Source organism: Thunnus thynnus, chromosome 9, assembly GCF_963924715.1.
Source record: "Thunnus thynnus chromosome 9, fThuThy2.1, whole genome shotgun sequence".
Taxonomy (NCBI): domain Eukaryota; kingdom Metazoa; phylum Chordata; class Actinopteri; order Scombriformes; family Scombridae; genus Thunnus; species Thunnus thynnus.
Window position 1 is genome coordinate 13,791,822 of NC_089525.1, and position 23,719 is coordinate 13,815,540.

At 42.7% G+C, this 23,719-nt stretch overlaps 2 protein-coding genes across 4 annotated transcripts in view; one reads left to right on the forward strand and one right to left on the reverse strand.

Moving 5' to 3' along the window:
• The first annotated feature begins 1,127 nt into the window (after window positions 1-1,127).
• Window positions 1,128-9,742, forward strand: fgf16 (fibroblast growth factor 16). Its single transcript, XM_067598994.1, has 3 exons — window positions 1,128-3,033; window positions 4,711-4,814; window positions 8,469-9,742. Exons 1-3 carry the CDS (start codon window positions 2,730-2,732, stop codon window positions 8,712-8,714), a joined length of 654 nt encoding a protein of 217 aa, XP_067455095.1. The 5' UTR covers window positions 1,128-2,729; the 3' UTR covers window positions 8,715-9,742.
• Window positions 9,743-13,841: 4,099 nt separating this feature from the next.
• The window catches only part of atrx (ATRX chromatin remodeler), a 30,844-nt gene continuing 20,966 nt past the window's right edge, over window positions 13,842-23,719 (reverse strand). For all 3 annotated transcript variants that reach the window (XM_067598996.1, XM_067598997.1, XM_067598995.1), the window contains exons 30-34: window positions 19,753-19,902; window positions 17,887-18,003; window positions 16,677-16,772; window positions 16,381-16,509; window positions 13,842-15,456 (exon numbers count right to left, since the gene is read on the reverse strand). In XM_067598996.1, the coding sequence (XP_067455097.1) occupies window positions 15,232-15,456; window positions 16,381-16,509; window positions 16,677-16,772; window positions 17,887-18,003; window positions 19,753-19,902 (717 nt within the window). In that variant the 3' untranslated portion in view covers window positions 13,842-15,231. The remainder of the gene's footprint in view (window positions 15,457-16,380; window positions 16,510-16,676; window positions 16,773-17,886; window positions 18,004-19,752; window positions 19,903-23,719) is intronic.

Below are 23,719 nucleotides of genomic sequence, written 5' to 3' on the forward strand. Positions count from 1 at the left end.
CTCCGCAGGTTCTCAGCATATGGGAACATTTTAACTCTGGATTTGTGTGTGTGTGTGTGTGTGTGTGTGTGTGTGTGTGTGTGTGTGTGTGTGTATGTGTGTGTGTGTGTGTGTGTGTGTGTGTCTGCAGCCATAAATCTGCCATGTCAACTATAAAATATGGCTGACCAGCAACAGATGTAGTTGTAATAGCTACCAAAAAAAAAAAGAAAAGAAATCAAAATTTACCACCTTTAGATTTTTATACTAACTCCTAATCGCCATTAAGATTGATTTGAGTTTTGTGTGCAGGAGATAGACAGAGAGCGAAAGTCAGAACTTGCTCATGAGAGGGGAAGAAGAGGGGGTTGGGGTGTTTCCTTTTAATTTTCTATTACTCTGCTTCACTTGCTCTATCTCTATCTCTCTCTCTCTCTCTCTCTCCTTCTCTCTTTTCTTTAATCTCTCTCCTTCCACCCTTTTAGCTGAAACGAATCCTCCTTTCATCCTCTTCTGCAGCGAGGGCCCTGGTGTCTGTTCGCACAAAGCCTGACCATCCCTGACTCCTCGTCAACCCCTTTGCCCAATTCATCAAGCGGAGGCCCATGGGCATTCATCACCCCCACCACCTTTCATATCCCGCACCAGCTGAAAGCCACTGTCCCTCCTCTGACTTCAATGCAGCCATGACACACCCGTAAGATTTATAGCGGCATAATTAGTAGCAGTGAAAAAGGCCTGCGTGCTTTGGAGGGTCAATCATACTGTATCCCACTCTGAGGAGCTCTCAAAGCCCAGTCACATCTGCTTCAAAATAGATTGCGCTGCCACCACAAAAGTTGATAAATTAGCCCAAAAACAAGGAGCGACAAAATTCATCAGTCTGACAGTGACATAAAAAACAATGATACATGCTTTGTGTGATTTTAACATACTATTTGTCACCATTCGTGGAGGCGAGAGACTGTCATAAATCCCATTTCTCCATAACTGCTGCTTATGATGAGCAGCTCTGAGGTGAGAACTCCCCCTCAGGACGGGGGTTTCCGAAAACAGCTCGAAGGAGGTCTAAAATAACATGCCTAATAGTTAAACGGTGTTATTGATGTAATCATGCCCTCCCCTCCCACCCGTCCTGCTGTCACTGACATCTCAAGAACAGTGAACTAATTAAAACACTCCTGGAGTTTGTTTTCATTTCGATCCTCACAGAAGTAAAGTCTTCACCAAACAGCTGCGTTTTTCTTTTTTCTGTGCATCCACAAGTTGGGACCTGTTGCCCCATTGTGCACAGAGGAGATACAAAATCCCCATTCAATCATAAATTACACCTATTATTCATTATTCCTGTTGTGGCTCACTCTTTGCTCTCTTTCATGTGCATGATGGCACAGCTCGCCGTGCACCTGAAACATCAAAATGCTTGACATCCGTGGAGGTGTTTCAGGTGAGAAAGAGGTGGAAATGTGGCGTTGACTAAGACAGGGCTTTTTTTTTTTTTTTTTTTTGGACCATGACGGTAAAGTAGTTAAATATATGCCTGCATATCTTTCCTCTCTCAGTGTGTGATGCTTACTCCCCTGTTTTATGTACTTACATAATTACTAAGCAGCAGAACATTTGTGGGTGTGTGTAGAAACTTTGCAAGTCAGAAGCAGCGATCAACATTTTGGATAACCTCATTTTTTTTTCTTTATACTGTGAAGATTTATGTTATAAAAACACACTTAGCTCCTCTGATGACTCCAAAAGTCCACACAGTCTCTGCACCAGTCAGATTTGATGGTGCACGTCATCAGAAGTTGGATTTTCCTTTTTTTTTCCTTCCTTCCTTGCCAGTAGTACAAGTGGTTAAGCTGCTGGTTTGTTGGAGCACATTGCAAACGTTGTGCAGAGGGGCGAGGAAGCACCTGCTTCCAACAAGGAGGTGGAGAAAATGCTCTCATGAAAACGTCCAACTGCAGTGGTTGGCACTGACACTTGTGCAGGAGGTTGGATTGCTCTGAGATTATGCACAGGTTATTGTGATAATCTTGTTGGGAAACGATGGTTTGCGGTTTTCCTTTTTTTTTTTCTTTTTTTTTTTTTGTTTCCAGAAGAGGTGTGACCAAAAACCAGGCAGTATAAATTATGGATTCCCTTTGTGGTGGAGTGGTTGTTACAGTTTATGATAAATGTAGCTTTTCGGCTTTCTGTCAGCTGCCATTTGTGTTTTAACAATGATGGTCTTTGCTTCTGCATCTGTGTCGCATTTTAATGCACCACAAACTGTTGCCAGAGTTTCCTGCCCCTGGGTAGGCTATGTGGTTTTATCAGAGAGCCTCGGACCGAAATCAGGAGCGCAGGAGCTATGAGAAGATACTTCTGGACTTGGATTTGAGAATAGATACAGCTTTCTGAGAGGGCAGTGACAGAAACGTACAGACAGCGGCATCATCGGTAGTAAAAGTTGGATTGAAAGTACACATTCAATAAGGAAACTGATGCGCGTAAGAAGGGATGCCAGCCAGGCGTGGCTTGTGTTTGAATATCCAATGTGAGAATGCGTGGGGAGTATGTATATAATAGAGTCTTTCCATCTGATAAACAGAGATATCAAACTGGTGATTATAGCAAAGGACGATCAATAAACTGAGAGGACTCCGCTTGATTTGGAGGAGCACGGCGCGCTGGGTACGCTTTGTGCGTGCATGGACCGGACTTCTGTAAACTTTTTTCCCCTCCTTGAGTCACCGTAGCCTACATTTTAAATGCCTTCGCTTAATTTGACAGCTGTGCACACAATGGCAGAGGTCGGGAGTTTTCTGGGGGCACTCGACTTGGATTTACAAAGCTTTCCTGCACTCGGGAATATGCCCTTACCGGAGTCTCCTGTAGGGTTGAATGAGCGGCTGGGGCAGATTGAAGGGAGGCTGCAGCGGGGGTCGCCGACGGATTTCGGGCACCTCAAAGGGATCCTGAGGCGGCGGCAGCTCTACTGCAGGACCGGCTTTCAGCTGGAGATATTCCCCAATGGGACTGTGTATGGGACAAGACAGGACCACAGCAGATTTGGTGAGCGTATTTCTTTATCATTTACTTCATTTATTGATGTGAGGCATCTCAAATATTGGATGATTTTTCACATTATTTACCTCAATTAACAGAAACAGGTCCAGGCTTTGGTTTGATTTAGCCTACCTTTCTCAATTACTGACTATAATTGAGGTAGTAAATGAAGAAGGGTGAACTGTGGCCTCCGGTATAATCATCATCTTGAGGCAAGTAATTATCAGTATTTCAAAATTTAATTACCGTTTTTGGTGATTTACGAGGCTGTTTAATACTTGCTGTCACTCTAAACCTGTTGAAGTGAGTTTAATTAAGAGGCTTTTTCCTGCCTCACATCCCCGGTGGATACTCGTTCGTGCGTCACCATCACCTGGCGCGCAGGGAAGCAAAGCCACACACACCTTTCTCTGGCAATCCCCGCTGCGCGTGGGGCACAGGTGTCTCTCCTCAGCGGCAAACAAGCAGCGCGTGCGTGTGTACGTCTCGCGCTCACAGATAAACAAGGAGCCAGCACAGGCGTGTGTGAGTGCGCGCGCGCCCGCGGCTCTGGAGATTTGTGCCGTTAATGTAAATGGAGCGAGGTGCGGCTCGCGGGAGAACGATAAACAAATGAGGTCAGAGGGCAGATACGCACATGTCTCGCGCCTCATATCCATGCAGTCATCTCACAGGTGCAGGCCGCCTCGCTCGCTGCGGAAAGAGCGGAATAACTCTAAATTAAAGCATGACCACTGCGGAATTCAGGGAAGGTTTAATGTTCAGACTTCAGCCAAAACAAGCCGGTTTACAGGGATGGGTGGTCCTCGTGTTTGTTTCTGGCTTCACTTAGCTTTAAAATGCAAGGTCTTTGTCAGAGCTGCAAGGAAGACATGGCTTTGATTAGAGGGATATGAAACACACTCTTCACCCCCCAAAAATTAGAGGGATGTTCTCTGTCATTCTCTGGCATCAGATGAGGTCGAGGAGATGGGGACCAGGTGGCTGTAAGCTGGCCTCTGCCAGCTGGATCCTCTCTGACTAACCTCTGCATCACAACAGCCAATGGCTTTTAATTTTACCGGTTGTTTGCCTGCCTTTGAAGTAGATGTTCACTTTACTTTAACTTCCTGTGAGTCAGCAGTCCCCTAAACATCTTACAGTTCAGCTTCATAAAAGTGACTTCTTACTGCATAAGTGTGGGAAGCCTCAAAGACAGGATGAACACATTTATAGACACCGCAAACTATTACAATAGACAAGAGTGATGTATGTTACTGAGGCCGAATAAAAAAGCAAGCAAGAAATCAAAGAAATCTTTCACTTGTGCTGTTTTGTGTCCTTTCCGTTGTAATCAATGACAAATTGAGTTATTAAATGTCTTTAAAAAGCATTTTTTCAAATGTAGAATGGATTAGCAAGAAGATGCTGGGTTTTATTTGAACATATAGGAGTAAAAGAAACAAAAAACACACTGGAAATTGGACACAAGATGACAATGAACAACTGACAGAGCAGAATTAGCAGGAAAACAAACATAAATAAAGCTTTCACTCCCAAAACCAGTTCACCAGTGCACAGTTTGACTGGTCTACTGCCAGATAAATGGAGGCCAGTAGCAGCTGTACTGCTGGCTGTTTCCTCCGAGGGGGTTTACAGTGTGTTTGTGGGACTTCCCTGACTGGTTTGTGTGTTTGACCTCAGGTATCCTGGAGTTCATCAGTCTGGCAGTTGGTCTGGTCAGCATCAGGGGGGTGGACGCTGGACTCTACCTCGGCATGAATGAGAAAGGAGAGCTCTATGGGTCGGTGAGTCAAACCCCTCCTTTTCATTTACAACCCCGCCCTCGCTGTGCAGCCCAGGGTCTCATTCACAAGTCTGGCACTTAGTACATCTGATTTGTTTTACAGAACACACTATTTTCAAGCCTTTCTCAGAGAATACAGTTCAGTATTGAGCTCTCAAAATAAAAAAAAAGGTTTTCAGGAACAGAGAGAGAGTAGTCATCATGGGATTCAGTTTGTTATCAAGGTTCTCGTACGTGGCAGATGGGAAAACCCACAGTGAGACAAAACAAGTTTGTTTCTTTTACAGAGTCTCACACTCTCCATCTCATATCTCCCTCTCCTGCTGCTCTACTTCAAGCATGATGACCCAATAAATTAATAAAGACAGTAAATCCAGTAAAAGGTGTGGATTTTTAGACCAAAAGCCACACTGGCAGTAGCAAAGAAAAGAGAAAATAAATCTTTGTACTTGTTTTCCATGTGAAGGGATTTAAGGAAAAGCTCCAAGATCCACCACACATTTGTTTGCAGCTTTAGAAAAATGATTCCTTCAAAGGAAATTTCTGTCATGGCTCCCCGAGCCACCCAACCCCCAATATAACTTGCATAGCCTATATGTACACAAAAGCTTATCTGTTTTAACAGTTTCAAATCATATTATATCATTACATTATATTATATTAGACTATGAAGTTAAATAATATAGAATCATTCTCAATCACTCAGAATGAAAGCCAACAGGTGCTGTGCAGACTTTCAGATAAATCATTGTACTTAAAATAAACAATTGACACAATTGAATATGTTCATTTTAAGCTTGTATTTTAGATGTTCAAGGAAAAACAAACAAACAAAACCCCAAAAAAGGCTGCAGGCATTTTAATGGGACATGTTAGCTGCTGTAGATGTGGAGAGAGAACAACCTGCAGGTCTGACTCAACTGACAGGACGTCTCTTGTCTTGTTTTCATGTTTCCAGCAATGAGAGAACCACATAACACTATTATGAAATTGGGAACATGTAATACCACAGTGAATGTGCGCAGACAATGATGGATATCCATCTTATACAAGCAGTCAAAACCTGTTGGTTAAGTAGTTTTGTCGGCGGATTCAGAGTCACTTGTCTCTGTGTTGAGAGGTGAGATGTTTCAGTATTTCTTTGCCCTCACTTTACCTTCTCAAATCTCTGTATTGCTGCTCTGTCGCTCACTTTTTTTTCTGACTGCTGAGCTCCTGCAAAACTCCAAAGCGGGAAATCATGTTGTGTTCCTATGACAACTGGCAACAGTGAGTTGCATATTAAAGTAATAATATTGAAGGTTTTCATCTAAATAAATGTCTGTTAAGTCACTACCTATCACCGAATGAGGTAACACAATGGTGATTGAGTCTGTTGCCCACTGATGAAAGCCCTTGCAGTTGCAATATTAAGAATTGGGTGTCAGTGGCAACATTCCCGGGAAAAAATCGCAAGCAGCGCACAGTTAGTGATGCTTTTTCCATCACCCAGCAGTGGTTGGACTACCAGAAAGGGTAGGCGGAGCTAACGCAGACTCGCTCACAAACTGCCAACTGATTGACGTCACACAGGTAACACTGTTTGGATCTCTGGGAAGTGAGATCCAAAAACACACCTGCAATTACTGCTTATCGCCATGGGTGCCGCCAAAGAGAGCGAAAGAGAGATCTTCAAGACTGTTACTTTAAACAGAGTTTTTAATACAGTGATTTTGATATTTATCTATTTTGTTTTGATGAGTTCAGAAATGTGACATAATATGTAGTTAATTTGAACAATTTCTTTTACGGTGAAACATTATTTTTAAAAAATCAAATCAAATACACACAGTGGATGAACAATGATATGATTAATCTCTTGGCCCGTCCTCATGCACCCACTTTGGAAAGCACCGCTTTAGAAAGCAAGCCAAAGTCCTTATTTAGCTTTGAGATATGCAGAAATATTTACATATTTTCCGAAAGCGGTGACAGGAACGTTTGGAGTGACTTTGGATGTGTGCTGTTATTACCTCTCTGTGTACAGCTGGACTTTAAACTGTGGGGTTAAATATAGAAGAAATGTGTGCTTATACACGTTTCACAGTAAATGTGGCTTCTAAAGAATTCTTTTTTTTTTCTTTTTATTTAATCCTGGCAGCCTTTTTCTCACACTGGATTGGTATCTGGAGACAGAAAGAGGAAAGGAAAGAGATAAAGACAATGAGGGGGAAATATGCGAGGGTTACATGTATCAGGTGTCCCAGGGCATTACCTGAGGGCCTCTCAGCGCTCAGACCCCCCCACCCCCACCCCTCCCGGCTCTGAACATTTCGAACAGAGGCTACTTTTAAGCACGGTCATTATGTTGAAAGTGCAGATATTGTTACTGCGTGCTATCAGAGTCTGGCATCCTGAAGCTTTGACCCTGGGGGAGGGGGCGGGTGATGGTGGGATGCAGTGATTGTGGGGGGGGGGTAATTGCACACCTGACTGAGTCACCTGACTGACAGAGGGAGCGATGTAGACATGTCTGTCTGAATCTGAGAGGCCAGGAGGTGGAGGAAAACGGGGGGGAGGAACTACCCGCCAGCGAAACTGGGTAACAGGTAGAAGGGTGCTTCCGTCCCACAACCACCAGACCTTGACGAGCTTTTGATCCGATGAGGATTGTGTGTGTGTGTGTGTGTGTAATAGGATGGAGCTGGCCCAGTCATGTGCCCTCAGGGTTGTGTTTACAGACAACAGCTTCACCACACAGCCGCAGCCAAGCAGAGCCTGACAGCCAATCAACAAAATTGCTGCTGGAATAAAACTGAGACTCTTGCACAAACACTTGCTTTAATTCCAAAGTGTGTTAAAGGCTGATAGTGACGAATCACGAACATTTAGGGGGAAAAAAAGTCTAAAAAATAAGAGAAAGAGTGTCCAGGAGGGAGTACAGGAAATAGTGACTGTTTGGGACCTTATTCACAACTCTGTACTACACACGTCACTCTCAAAAGAGGCTCATATTTGGCTTTTGGTCTTCACGGGGATACCCTGAGGACACTCCTGAGGTTTGGGCCTCTTGCAGAGCAGAACCAGCAGCAGGCGTTGCAGCAGAGCAGCCGTATGACTGACTGGTCTTGGCAGGGAAAGCAGCTTCAACCATGATGTCTCTTATTGTTCTCACACACTCACTCAGCCAGCACACTCTCACCTGCTGAACCCGCAGCCATCGCTCATGCTGCGCTGTCAAGGAAGGCAGAGACTGAGAGCTGCTCTGTGTGTGTGTACGTGTAACAAAGTGAGAGAACGAGGGAAGGTTCTACGCCTGCTAGATGTTCATGTTGCATCACAGGGAGGGAAACAATTCTCCATGCACAGCAAGAGGTTAACAGGTCTGAGGAGTGAAAAGCTGCTTGTAATGACTTCCCCTCTTCTGGCATAATGATCACCTGCGTAAATGATACTGGTTCATTTCAGCTTTCAAGTGCAGTCCAAAATAGTTAATGACATACACACACTTGTGTATCAGGAAGAGTGGAATCTGCATGCAAAGCGGCATCATCCATCTCAATCATAGTCTCTTTAATCTTTTTGGTGTTGCAAATTTCTTTCATTTTTTTCTCACTGGGTGCCGTCTGAGCAGGACTTCAGCATATGACTAATATGTTGTTTTTCTCTCCTGCAGAAGAAGCTGACAGCAGAATGCGTGTTCAGGGAGCAGTTTGAGGAGAACTGGTACAACACCTACGCTTCAACTCTGTACAAGCACACAGACACGGGACGCTTCTACTACGTGGCCTTAAACAAGGACGGCTCGCCCAGGGAGGGCGGCAGGACTAAAAAACACCAGAAACTCACTCACTTCTTACCCAGACCAGTGGAGATTGAAAAGATCCCTCAGGCATACAGGGACCTTTTCCAGTACAGGTGACCAGTGCTTATACTTGGAGAACTGGCTAGAAGAGAAAAGAAAAGAAAAGAAAAGAAAAGAAAAGAAAAGAAAGAAAAAAGAAAAGAAAAGAAAAGAAAAGAAAAGAGGAAGCGGGTTGTGGATATTTGGGACCTGGTTCAGAACTGTTTACCCTCAGCTTCCCCTGAGGTCACTGTGTTTGCGCCTTGGCTCACTACCAAGCACGTACAGCACTGAAATAAACATTGTGCATGTTCCTGGTTGTCGCTTCATTGCCTCTGCAGTGGACTTCAGAGAGGAGAGAAAAGTTATCCTGTAAAACCACTGTGGACATGGAGAGAGGAGGCCGGACTCCTCAGGCCCGAATGACTGCCCAGCTGTTGGGGCGATCAAATCAGGTGCCATGTTTTCTCAATAACCACTTTTTTTTTTTTTAGAGGTAAATGCGTAGATACCGAAGCGACACGCAATGACAGATGGAGTCATGGCCCTTGGCGGTTTTGAGTAGCACTACGCTGGTGGAAAAAAAACAAAAGAATGGTTGCCTATGAGACCACCAAGAGACTTTTAGGGGCGCCAAATGACGGAAAGCACTGCAGACAGTCATGGTAATGTAAGAGAGGAGACACATTCCACATACAGAGAAAGATGGGAGAAGAAGAAGGGTCAGGAAGACACAGACTACGTGGTACATGCATGTTAAGTGACAGTTTGAGATAGTCAGGTACTGAAGAGTTTGTAAGAAGAATGTCTGTTGAGTTAGAGAGCTGGACTTTTATTAAGTCGTCTTTAAAATCAAAGATGAAAAGAAGGGGATCGGATCTCTATGATGAATGTGGGATTTTTGAAAGAGCACTTACTGCACATCCCCAGTCCCAGCTGTGGGCTCACTTAGTCTCCTGTGTAATCATCTAATGAGTCTAATGATCACATTCATCACTTTTAAATAAAATATCAAGCAGTCGTGTAGGAATTGCATGCAAAACAAGTGATAAAGCTCGGGACAAAAGCACTTCTCTGACTGTGGTTGTAAAGAATAAGTGATGGGTTTTTTTTAAAAAAAGGACGGTGACTTGTAATGTTCAGAGTGTCAGGAACATTATTAAAAATGCAAGCAGCTGAGGTGTACATATGGGTGATCCTATTTATGAGATGTACAATATATTTATTTTCTACATATAAAGTATAAATATAAATCTATATATTTATTTATTGCAAAGAATTTATTTTGTAATGAACTTGAAGTTATCTGAACTGTAGATTCTACTGAAATTACACCAAAAAACAAACAAAAAAATATGAAGAACTGCAATGAACATGACAATAAAATTGTCCTGCTATCGAGAACTCATTGTGAGAGACTATTTTTGCTTGGATAAAATTCTGATGTACCAATTAAAACCACATACAGAATATATGTGAATGTTGCATTTCTTTCTTTTCACTTTTCTCAGTTAGGGGCGTCTGTGTGCGTCTGTTGGTTGGTTTCTCCACCGTCAGACTGAAATATCTCAACAACTGATGGATGGAAACATTCATAGTTCTCAGATGATAAATCCTACTGATTTTGGTGACTTATATGACTCTAATGTCACTGTGATATTTTTTATTTTTAGTGTAATATCTGGATAATCATTTTTCATCTAGCACCAACATCAGGATATCGATTTGCTACATAGTTTGGTTTATGACCAAATACCTGCTACACTAATGGCATTCCCATCAGCCTCAGTTATACTTTGTATTTGGTGCTAATTAGCAAATGTTAGCATGCTAACACATTAAACTATTTTGGTGATCATAGTAACATAATAATAGTCTTGTTTAAATCCTTATTTTTACAACTGTATTTTAACTATTGAACTTTAAAAAAGCTGGTGGTACAATGTATTTGTGAAACATTTTTCCTTCTGAGGACAGAAATGAATTTGGGCTTTGCTGATGTAAGAACTTTAACTTTATTATTATTAAAAGACCTTAAATGTAATGTCTTAGAACCACGACCACAATGCATTTTGAGAGAAAATTGGGTAAAAAGATACAGCAGATTCTTTTCCCAGAGGAGAACATCCATGTAATCCCATGCCAATTTGCCCTCATAAACCCTTTACCAAGTAATGTGCACAGCCCCCCTCTGTCTCCATAAGGTCTTAGTCAGCCTACATCCACCGTACAAAATCAGATTCCTTATGCAACTGGATCCCGACTCCTAATTGGCTTTACACATCAGCATGGATTTAGGGCAGTGATTGGTTGTTCATTGCAGGGGCCTCACAGACTCCACTATAGTGTAGTCTGCACTGAGGCCTTTTCAATGGACAGAAACAGCTGCCTGCTGCACAGAGAACCAGCGGGGATGTGCCGCAAACCTGGAGTGGTGGTAATCTGGGGCTAAGAGGGGATGGGATCAACATTTCAACATCTGCAATAGTTGTAATGTTTCTCCACTGGCAGATATCTGTGAGCTGTGAGAGCAAGCTCCCCTGGGGGGAGGGAATGGAAAAGTCAAAGACATGCAGGGGAAAACCCTGGCAGACTGAGAAATGAAAACAATACCGGGAGAGGGAAAAATAGATGAAAGATTGAAGGGAGAAGAGAGTGGGACAAAAGGCACTTAGTGCTGTGAGTGTGAAACACAGGGACACTGCATCAGGATGTACCAGCTTTGTTCTTTCCAACTGATCACTTTACACAAAACCACCGTCTCCTGTTTATTAAATATATGACTCAGATGTAGCCTGAATGAGATTTTAGGTATCTACAGGGACACTGTATCAGTATCAACATGTATGTCAGTTAAATAACAAGAAATAGTTTAGAAATGTGTTAATGTAGAAAACAAATGTCTCAATTTTATGGTTAGTCCTGCAGAGAGCACTGACAATTTTATTTTTACTGCCCAATGTCTCACTCAATATATCTTGGTCACAATTTGTTAATAATCAATTTTATCAAAAAATGAACATGGGCCAATACATAATTTAAGATTTTTTGAACTCTTAAAGATCCTCTCCACATATGTTTTAAGATAAAAATACTCTATGTTGAATAATAATTTGTGTGTAATATGGTTTTTCCACAATTATCTTGTTAAAATCCTTAAAATGACATTTTCTCCTTCTCTCTTATTAAAAATTCCATCTATGAATATGCAAATATGTGTCCTTTTAAAAGTTGATCTGCTGGACATAAGATGTCTCCTATTTCACTGAAAAGTCCATTCTCAGTGTTACACTGCATTCACAAAGTATTCAGACTCCTTCACTGTTTTCACATTTTGTTATGTTGCAGCCTTATGCTAAAATCTTTTAAATTAATTTTTCCCCTCATCAATCTACACTCAAAAACCAGAATTTTAGAAATTTTTGCTAATTTATTAAAAAGGAAAAACTGAAATATCACACTGACATAAGTATTCAGACCCTTTGCTACGACACCTGAAATTAAGCTCAGATGCCTTCCATTTCTCTTGATCATCTTTGAGATGTTTCTACACCTTGATTGGAGTCCATCTGTGCTATATTCAATTGATTAGGCAAGATTTGGGAAGGAATGCACCTGTCTATATAAGGTCTCACTGCTGACAATGCATATAAGAGCAAAAACCAAGCCAGGAGGTCGAGGGAACTGCCTGCAGAGCTCAGAAACAGGATTGTGTTGAAGCACAGATCTGTGGAAGGTTACAAAAAAATTCTGCTGCATTGAAGGTTCCCAAGAGCACAGTGGCCTCCATAATTCTTAAATGGAAGAAGTTTGGAACAACTAGGACTCTTCCTAAAGCTGGCTGCCAAACTGAGCAATCAGGGGAGAAGGGCCTTGGTAAGAGAGGTGAGCAGGAACCTGATGGTCACTCTGGCTGAGCTCCAGAGATCCTGTGTGGAGATGGGAGAAACTTCCAGAAGGACAACCATCACTGAAAAATTCCAGCGATCTGGGCTTTATGGCAGAGTGGCCAGACGGACGCCTCGCCTGCTGGGAGTTTGCAAAAAAGCACCTAAAGGTCTCTCTGGTTGGCCTCAATTCTAAGTGTCATGTCTGGAGGAAACCAGGCACCACTCATCACCTGCCCAATACCATCCCAACGGTGAAGCATGGTCGTGGCAGCATCATGCTCTGGGGGTGTTTTGCAGTAGCAGGGACTGGGGGACTGGTCAGGGTTGAAGGAAAACTGAACGGCACAAAGTACAGAGATATCCTTAATGAAAACTTGGCCCAGAGCACTCAGGACCTCAGACTGGATGAAGGTTCACCCTCCAACAGGACAATGACTGTACGCACCCAACCAAGAGCCAACCAGAGCTCTGACTTGAACCCAATCAAACATCTCTGGAGAGACCTGAAAATAGTTGTCCACCGACAGTCCCCATCCTACCTGACAGAGCTTGAGAGGATCTACAGAGAAAAATGGCAGAAAATCCCCAAATCCAGGTGTATAAAGTTTGTCGCGTCATACACAAGAAGACTTGAGGCTGTAATAGTTGCCAAAGGTGCTTCAACTAAATACTAAGTAAAGGGTCTGAACGCTTATGTCAGTGAGATATTTCAGTTTTTCCTTTTTAATAAATTACCAAAATTCCAAAATCCTGGTTTCACTTTGTCATTATGGGGTATTAAGTGTCAATGAGGGGGAAAAAATGAATGAAATGATTTTAGCATAAGGCTGAACATAAAAAATGTGATAAAGTGAAGGGGTCTGAATGCACTGTATGTGCACTAGAGGCCTCAAGTTTCCACACTGCTCTTGTATAAGTTGAAAACTGGCCCAAACTAGTCGTGATGTCGCACAAATTATGCACGTATGTAAACGCTTTAAACTTGATTTAGGGTGAGCAGAGAGAAACTTTCCCTCTTAAGCAGATGAAAACAGCCTTCAGGTGTCGAACTCTGCACACATCATTCTGCAGTGAAGCTCAAACCTTCAACTGAAGGGACAAGAAGCACATTTTTGAGTGGAAGGGGAACTTTATCAATAAAGGTATGAGGCTCTAATTACATTATCATGCAGGTGTATAATAAAATCTGTTGAAGACTAAAAACAATAAACATATAATAAACAAATCTACCAACATTCACTTTTATAAATTCAGACAGTGCAAAATAACTAAATTGTTACACACTTCTTAAAAACAAATGACTCAAAGACAGGAGTTGCTCAACCTTTTGGTCACTTTATTAAATGTTATAGTAAATACTTATCAAGATAAACGCAGATCAAATCTGATGGCAAATCATGTTGGTGTATTTGCTAACATAAGAACATTCTTAGGAGGGCAAAAAAGTTCGTCTACATTTATGAAATACACCTTGTGCAAACACAGGAGCCAACTAGAGACAACAGGTGTCTCTTCATGAGAAATGTTCACATCCCTCATGATTAATCGCTACACCAGTTTAAGCATTTAGAAGCGAGAATGTGCCAAAGTAGAATACAGGTAGTCTGGGGCCTTTCTGGGGGGACTCCAGGTGTCACAAAGCAGACGACACAAGTCAGCCAGATATAAGAAGATTTCCCTTCTTTACTCACACCATCAAATCCATCCTGAAAAACACACATTTGAAACTTCGACAGACAAGTAAAGGGAATTGGTTTGGGCCCTGTGTTACCGGGCTGAAGTGGATCGTGCTTTGTGAGACCTACTCATTCACCCAGGCTTGGGATCAACACAAGTGGAACATAAACAATGAACAGGACGCACAGTGCTATGCTAGACAACACGTGACGATGAGAATGATGTTACAAAAAAGGTCATAGGAACCGGCAGGCAGTTTTGAACAACACAAGCATTCCATTACCATGTTCAGCGACAACTAATGTCAACACTTAAAAGCATAATAGAAAAAATTTAACAATCTCAAATCTCAGAACTTTACAGAGCATTTTTTTTAGGAAATGAATATAAGGCCATACTTTTTTCATTATTTTTTTTCTGTTTTTGTTCATGAATTTTTATTCTAACTCCCAAAAAGAGCAGGACATTGCAGCAACCACAAATGTCTGCTTTGCTAGATATTGGAGGAGGAACCTACCGAGGCTAATACCATGTAGAGCTTTACATTATAGAGTCCTGTCACCAACGACAATGGTCCCACTCAGGTTTAGTTAGGCTTTTAAAACAGTATAAAAAACTGAGTTTAAATAATAAGGAAACCCTCTTTGAAGGGGAAAACAATACAATGCTTAAAAGCATTGAGGGTAAAACTTGTTTATCCTTAAATACATGAAAAATGAAGATATAGAACTTGAATAACATTAAGGCGGTATATACATTTTTATTTATGTTGAGAATCCTAATAGACCCTTTCACACAGTCATTTATACATTTTATTCCACCTTCTCTCAGTGAACTACAGAATAAAGGACTGAGTCCATGCCACTTGAGGACCCAGTGGACAGCGGCCTAGTCTCAAAACTACTCCACCCTCTGCTCGGTGCACCGGTTTGCTTTGAGCTCTTAGCCGTCAGAGAACAGGGCCTTGCTTGGACTGGGCCACTGGGAGCTGGCTAGCTGAGTGGTGGTTGAAGGAGGGTCCTTCTGACCTACAAGCCCTTGGAGGGCCCAGGGTTTTTGCCCATGGTTTGATGGGAGCCCATGCCGTGGAGCTGCTGATAAAGCCCCAGCAGGTCGATCTGGCTGAGCCCGCCGCCTCCCATCATGCCATTCTGCAGGGCGAGCTGGTTTAGGTAGGTGGCCTGGTTAGCCATGGCCAGCTGCTGCTCCTGGACCTTCCTGTTGGTGATCAGCTTCTGCACGTACATCATCAGCTGTGTAGAAACAAAGAGAGAGACCGTTAAAGTAACTACAACATGACTTCTACAGTGAAATAACTACAAGCTCAACATGTATCCAAAGCACATCTGAACATGACAGACAAGAAAAACAAAACTATAAACAAAATAAAAATGGCCAAATAAGACAACATCTATTACAGCCTGATAGATACAGGACTTTAATGTCCGTGCTAATATTGATATTTGAGTTTTAAAAATCCAATGAGGTCAGATATCAATAATCTTTACACAACCCATAACATAAATAAACATTTCTGATATGGTTCCCTTAAAGTTAATTGAGACCATGAAATGTACTAGGCAGAACATTTTGCAGTTGAAAAATGAACTTGTCAATATTTCTGGTGGAAAAACTTAATGAAAACATTGTTTCAAAACACATCTTTGGCATAAAATCACTCAGTCTGATGTAGAAACATTTCACGTTTTTTTTTTTTTTTTCAGTTTTATCCAGACTTTCAGCTCTGTGTAATGATTGTTTCTTTCATCTGTTCACACTGCTGCCTCAGTGTCACTCTGGCTGCCCTGGTGAGGAACACAGCACTACATTTGATGCTAGACAGTGCAGCAGTGTCTCAGATTTATGTTATAATGTGATTTAAACTGTTGTCTTTTCCTGGTCTTAAAGGATACATTACATTTAGTTTCTGAACTGATACTGTTCTGGTGAAATGGACAAATACTAAATGCTTGGTCATCATATCCATGTTACTGATCATTTATTTAACATTTCTCATGTGTACATGTCTCCATCAACAATGTTATTTAAAAATGTTTCAGTATGACCTAGTTCTATCTGCTATCATTTAGTTTTCATATTACGCAAAGTGTAGATTTCTGGTAAAAAACCAGCAGCTGATGTTGTTTTAGTGATCAGTTACAGTGCCTTGTTCTTACCGTCTGCTGCCTGGTGAGAACGTCCCTGTAAACAGCCTCTCTGCGTTTGAGCTCCAGCTCCACGCTGGCCTGTCGTCCCAGAGCCATAGACTGGACCTGGGTCTCTGTGAGTGAAGGGTTCTCCTTCCACTGTGGGGGGGACAGTTCATGCAGTTAAATCTTAACCACCATCACAACTGTAACACCTCTGTGTCTATCATGTTCCAGTCTAGCAGTGACATATAAACACTCTCCACATTAATAAAATATTATTTTACTAAAAACAGCTAACAAGATAATCTGCACTGAACACTCACCACTCTGCCAATAATGTCTTCAAGTGACTCCCGCGGTAAATTCTTCAATGCATTTGTTGCTTCAATGACCTTCTGCCGGCCCTGGTTTATAAGGTCCTGCACACAAATGAAGACAGAGAAACACTTGAGGCAACAGGCAGCTGAGCTCAGATTCTTTTCAGCATAAGCAGTAAAGTTAATAGTCGAGACTGTGGGCATTAAATTGAAAATATTACTACTTGTCTTATGTAGTACATGGATGATCTTTAGACCGGCATTACTCCAGAGATTTGAGAGACTTTTGAGATTAATATTGAACAAAATGAATAATGTAAAAAGGTAGTAACAAACCTACAAAGAATCATCACCAGCTCTGCAGCTCTACAGAGATTTCTCTCCTTGTTTTGTTTTTACGGCCCACAGATTTACTGTATCGTAAGCTCCACAGGCAGCAAATTCCAGCGAAAAAGCTGCATTTGATCAACTCGAACAACAAATGGCAAACACATAAAGCTAGCATCTAGCTGGTGAAGAAAGTTGAGCATTTAGCAGCTAAGGACCCTGATATTTTCCTCTGGAGGAGGTGGAAACCAAAACAGAGCTAAAAAAGGAGAGTAAATATTTGATTTACTTTCATAAGGACACTACAGACATGACTCCAAATGAATGCTAATGTCCCTCTGTGTGCTGATGGTGAAAGTAGGCAACACATTAGCAATGACCACTTTGTAAACTATTGACAAAACAGTAGCTTTGGATCCTTTAGCATGCTTTGATGATTTTCCTCTCCACAATCTAATGACATCATTTCCTCTACAGGATGATGCATCAGTTACTGACTTAGTTGATCACTATTTTAAGTTTCTATAAAATTTGTCTGCTTACAAAGAAACTTCAAAACAACATAATGAATCATAGATGACTTGCCATGGTTACAAGAATTGAAACCAGCGTACAGTATTTTTACCAATTTATCATCCTTATTGAAAAACAAAAACTGCCTTTGGACATTTGCACTCTCTTTGTCAGATGTGCCATCGTGTATAAATAGCTGCTGCTCCAGACATGAAGTATTACAAACTGTTAGGTGGAGGAGCAGGGCAGAGCAGGGCTCGTCGGCTACAAGACTGTTGTCACAATTAGCGGTGGGGTCTGAGGAATGTGGGGCGCCATGCCGTGGGGGGAAGGAGGGGGAGGCAGGAGAGAAGGGCATGTGGAGCTCATTACTTACCTCCAGCTGCTGGTTGGACATGGAGGCCAAAGCCGCCATGTTGTAGGAGAAGTAGCTGGAGGTGCCCATGTCCATCTGGGAGTACGCTGTCTGGTAGTTGGTCCTCATGGACAGACCCTGAGAGATGAAAGAGGGAGACAGGAGGGATGGAGCGAGGAGGCCGAAGCCCCCCGGCATCCGACAGAAGAGCAGGATTAGTATACATCAATTAGGTGGGTGTTAAGAGTCACCAAGGGCATGATGGGAGAGATTGTATGCCATCACTGCGGTCGACCACGGACGACAATTCATGTTTCCCCATCAACCTCTTCGCACAGTGATGGTCCATCTGTTCACTTCATGTTTAGAAAGTTCACAAGAAAGCTTTCAACTCTTCCGACATATTAGTTGTTGCCAGGTATTAGCCTGCTCCTCTTGTATTAAACATGTGTGTGAGAGTAGTGACCTGAAGTAAACAGTCTTGTCCCAGTAAAGGCCAGCAGGATGCTGATGTTTGTGTGTAATTGAGCCTCTGCTGCAGATGGTTTTCCTGTGCCCTGTAATCTGGCCATCCGGTATGTAGGGGTGTGTGGGTGTGTGTGCGTGTGTGTGTATTGGGGGCCTGTGGGGGTCTTTGGACCTGGTCAGAGACAGGTGTGCAAGCCTAAACAGTACAAAACCACAAATGCACATACATACACGCACACACGCACACACACACACTTTTGGGTTTGCTATTAACAAGCAGCCACTCTTGGAACAGCATCCTCAGACACTCAGTAGACTTCATACATCTTCAGACAGACAGACAAAATCGAGACTTTACTTCATTTCCAAAACTCAACGTCTGAAACTAAAATTTATGACATGAGCCTCTCTAAGCTCTGTACCGCGCTGAAGTCATCCCAGTGAGACCGAGGGCTCCCGGGTTCAGTTTAGTTTTGGGCGCCTGATCATGTTCTCACAGTTTTTCCCATTTCCTGAGTTGCAAATCTGATATTCATACACATAGCTTTTCCTGGCCACCACTGGCCAACCCTTAAGTTGTGAAGACATTAGCAGAGGCAGGGTTACGTTCCAGTTGCTTCTCTTGCAAAGCTCGGAGTATATACAACGTGATACTGAGCAGCCTGTCGCAGATGAAAGCGGCTACTCCTGTATCTTGGTATGACAGATTGCAGTGATGCGGACGCGACTGAAATCCTCACATTTGACCTCAGCGCCACTGTTTTCCCTGCGACTATGAACCCTCTGTTCTCTTGAAAAGCAGAGAAGCTCTGAGGGAAAAGCCTCTTAAGGCGCACAGAGGGCAGAGAGGGGAGAGTGTGTTGGAAAAATAATCATTAGAGTGAATTAGAATCTAGGATTACACAGGGGGGGAGAGGAGACCTGCTCCTGCTCTCTTACAACATCAACCCCCCATATACTTCTTCAAATAAACCCCGCTAATTGCCCATTGATTTGTCCTACAAAAAGAGAGAAGAGAAAAGCAGAGAAGGGGAAGACACGGAAAAGTCAAGTGTAACACTGACAGAAGACGAGTTCCTGACCCTCTGTGGATGCAACAACTCACAGTAAGCAGCACTGACACTGCTTGGACAGCCTCAGTGGTTTGTACAGCAGATCACCGGCCTGCTGCAGGGGTAAAGCAACCATCGCAAGAGTAGAAAGAGACCTTGTCATCTGCTTACTCTGAGTGATGAGAGGATTATACGGATCCAACACTAGCTCACACATCCTGACCAACAAAAGCTTGGTCTCACTAAGCTCACCTTGCCACTTAGATGTCACTCTAAGCTGAGTGCTGTATGTGCCTGCCTTTAATTTTGGATCTTTTGGATATGCCTTTGTGTGTGTGTGTGTGTGTGTGTTTTTCTCTATGCTCACCTTCTTCTCTGCTTCGTACTCGGCCCAGGCAGCCTTGCGATCCTCCTCGCTTAGGGCTTCCTCCTCCTTGTGGTCCAGCAGGGAGTCGTGTTCGTGATAACACGCAATCTGGTCCTTACTGGATTGCAGCATCTCGGCCAGGAAGGTGTCCTGCAGCGATCAGAGTGAAAGAAGACAGAAAAGGGTCTCAGTGGATTTTAGGTTATTAGAGGGGAGGGAAACACTGCTCTGAAGCCACCTGAGTAATAAAAGGTTATATTCAGGATTTGCTCCAAGCTTCAGACAAAGTTTTTCTGCAACACATAATGCTGACATCACATCTAGAGGCAGGTGTTGTTGCTGAGGTTGTCTGAAAACACAGAATTTGGACATCGCTTTGGTCTGAAGAGCATTCATTTGGCCTGCAGCTAGCTGTTTTGTATTCATACTGGAAACACGCAGCACAAGTTAGTACGTGCACACCTGTTGTGTTACTGTGGAAAACAATACATGGCCTCAATACAACCTCATCTCCTACAAAAAAAACAGTTCAGCTCTAATGTTTGGATTAAAAAACAAAAAAACAAAACTTGGATTCGCCTGTAAGAGGATTAGAAGACACATAAAAACCAAACAAACAAAATAAATAAATAAGTGAAGGTTTTTTTGGGACTCTGGTTTCCATGACTACATTGTTATTGAAAACAATACCTGAGTAAAATTAAGAGCGGGGCCAGACTCCGCTCACACAAACATGGTTTAAATTACTCTCTCTGTGGCACGTTTGCTTTTCTTTGTCTTGACTTAGCTTTACATTAAACTGGAACTTTGCAATCTGGAAACGTCATGCAAAAGTTGCATCATTAACCTCCATGCGGGCCAGTTTTACAGAGGGGCTCTGCTCTGCTCCCTCCTCCCCTGCTCCCTCTCTCTTTGAACGGTGACAATGAGTGTGAAGTTGCAAACAAAATTAATCATAGATGTCACTGGCGTTAAGAAGGGGGGAAAAAAAAGGAAGAAACATCAAACTATAAAATGAGACAGTGATTGCAAATCTGTATTGAATAAACAGAAAATAAACACCAGGCCAGACGGAGTGAAACTGGATCCCTCAAAGGGGAGAGCTGCAGGAAAAGCACACAAGGCCCTATTTTTAGGCCTCCAGAAAGTGACAGATAAGGTGACTGAGAAAGGTAGGAGCAGAAAGGGCCGCAGAGCTTCGCACACTCAGGACCGCTGGACCCAATTGTGCTCCTCATTGACACATGTTTATGTTTCCCAGCCATCGCACTCAATCAGGAAAAAACTAGGCCACCCCTGAACAACCAGACATTTCAGAGCAGCAGCGCAGCCAGAGATTCAACTGCTGCTTTGCTCTCTAATTAGGACATAAAAGCACTGAAGAGCCTGATGGCCTGACTAGGATAAAAGGCATCCATCGTGGTATATTCTGCCAACATAGGAGAGTAAAAGGTCAAGTAGAGGTCAAAGTGGATGACAGCACAGGTACATAGTAGATACAATATACATGATTTTGGGCTGCAATTAACTATTTTCATTATCGCTTAATCAAAGATGTATTTTCTTGATTTCTTGATTATTTGTTTTGTCCACAAAATGTAAGTAACTACTTACTTAATCTGATCAAACAATCCAAAACCAGGAAATACTCAGTTTACTATCATGTATGACAAAGAAAAGCATCAAATCCTCACATTTGAGAAGCTGACAGTTAATCACACAATTAATCGGTTATCAAAATAACTGACTGATTGATGCAGCTCTACGTGATTTTGACTGCACTCTATGACACTATACAGGTTTAAAGTACAAGTCTCACAATGAAGATGATCCAGTGGTCACTCAGAGGTTCATCAGTGCTACTCAATTTTCCACAAAAGTTGTCTTTTGCATGATGGAATCACGAGTCTCAATTGTTCCAAATCAGTTTGTGCAATGTTTTCGCATAAGCTTGCTGTTGATTCCCACATAAAGCAGATTGGTGGGGGATTATTTATAAGTCAATAACAACAAAAGTAAACTCAACAAGAGCTGGCTGCCTGTGAGAAACACCCAGGCCGCTCACTTCATCTGAAAGCCATAGCCTTGCTAGAAAAGAACAGATGTGATAATCTAAGTTTTCTGTTCATGCTCTAGTTTACTGTCAACTACTAAAGTTTGAGTTATGCATACAAAGCTGCAATCTGTTGAACATGTGGAAAGTGTGTGCAGGTTTGATTCAAATGCATGAATGAGTAGCACTTCTGACTGTCGACCAGGTAACGGGTCAGTGGAGCTGCAGGTCAAATGACAGTACAGATGCTCCCCCTGGAACCCAGTGCATTCTGGGATACCCAAGTAATCCCCATCAGCAACGGCTCTGGGGTGGTCTGGTCCATCTCCCATCCTGCTGCGCTGTGTGTGTATGCGTGTGTGTCCTGAGCCAGTGCTAATGATTGTGTGTAACCTGACCTGGGCTATTGTCATCTGTATGGAGCTGCATGGTAAAGCCTATCGCTTTACTGCAGGGGAGCAGAAAAAGCGAGAGTGGCTGGGTGGGCAGATGCTCAGAGAGAGAAAGAGGTAAATTACCCAACTCAACTAGACTTGTGTTTTTCCCCCCTCTGTGAAAATATGGGGAGCTGGGTGAGTACTTCTAAAAGGGTGAAATCTGGGGAGGAATTCAGTCATTTGGCATCAGAGAGCGTGTTTATGTGTTCAGATGTAATGATGGAGGTGGCAGGCCATGTCTGAGGAAAAAGCTCGAAGATTTTCCTCAGTTTAGACTAAAGATTCTTAACAGAGTCAGTCTCAATGAGAGTCTGATAATCTCCTGTCTTGATTCTAAACAGCATTTTTGAGCAGAAAGTGCTTTTTATTCAACAACGGGACTCGAAATCTGCTAATAATGCATAGTGAGCTCTGAGCTGGAAGTCTTGGCTTCAGCTGACTGCTAAACAAAGCAAAGGGTCGGGAGAGCAAGAAAACTAGAGTGTAAGCATTGGTATACTAATTCAACAAGGCATCCAAAATGCATGACATTTACCACTGTATGAAGGCCTTTCCATTCTTTCAATCGAGAAAAGAATTTATGCTCTCCTTAAGCCAAATTCTTGTACATGTGTATATTATGAAAATGGCTGACCTGCCAGCAGTCCATAAATGATGTAAAGCAGTTTTCAAACTAGGCAGCTCTCACATCACAAAGATGAAAACTTGGGAGTCGACATAAACGGGCCTCATGTAGACTTTACAACTTGGCACGGGCACCCACACGTACTTTACCAATAAACTTTAGGTGACGCTTAACTGTAAAAGGTCTGATGCAATTAAACACCCGCCTGCATTAATAGCTTCAGGTTCTATGAAGGCAGGATTTTTGGCCGTGTTATCAGATACTTTCTTGAGCTGAGAACATTCTCAACCATGTTAACCCAATTTCCTGCACCTAAACAGCCGCTTATTGTGTTGGGCATGCCACAACAATAAACCTCCACTTAACAGGGAAAAACACCTCACAGGTGCAGGGGGAGAGATGAAAGTCAGCGAGGTTGGAAAGATGGCGACGGTGAACTGACTTTTGATTGGATTGCAACATGAAAAGAAGAGCGGTACAGAGTAAAAATACAGGGAGAGAACAGGAGACAAAAAAATGAAGAGTAGTCTGGGAGTTCTCATATGTATTTGACATGGCTGTGTCTGCCAGAAACTGCTTTTGATGCACAGGTGCGTTAACCATAGCAACAGAGGGGGCGAAGACAGGATCCCAACAGCAGGAATGTGAGTGGCTGAGATATTTGTAATACCTAAACATAGCCAGTCAAAACTCCCTCTCCCCCAGCTGCACATGAATGATACACATAACCCTATTGGCCTGCTCTAAACAGTTTCTGAAGCAACGCACTTAAGTTCGGGCGCTGTGCCTGACAACAAGAGGCCACTCCTGCCCTCAGGACCACGTTGTCTTTACTCCCTCCAGGGCGAGCAT

What these genes read in the sequence shown, in the direction of transcription:
- fgf16 (XM_067598994.1), top strand. Translation starts at nt 2,730, where the DNA reads ATGCCTTCGCTTAATTTGACAGCTGTGCACACAATGGCAGAGGTCGGG. An exon ending in ACAGGACCACAGCAGATTTG is followed by an intron (nt 3,034 to 4,710) that starts GTGAGCGTATTT and finishes GTTTGACCTCAG; the next exon opens with GTATCCTGGAGTTCATCAGT. An exon ending in AAGGAGAGCTCTATGGGTCG is followed by an intron (nt 4,815 to 8,468) that starts GTGAGTCAAACC and finishes TCTCTCCTGCAG; the next exon opens with AAGAAGCTGACAGCAGAATG.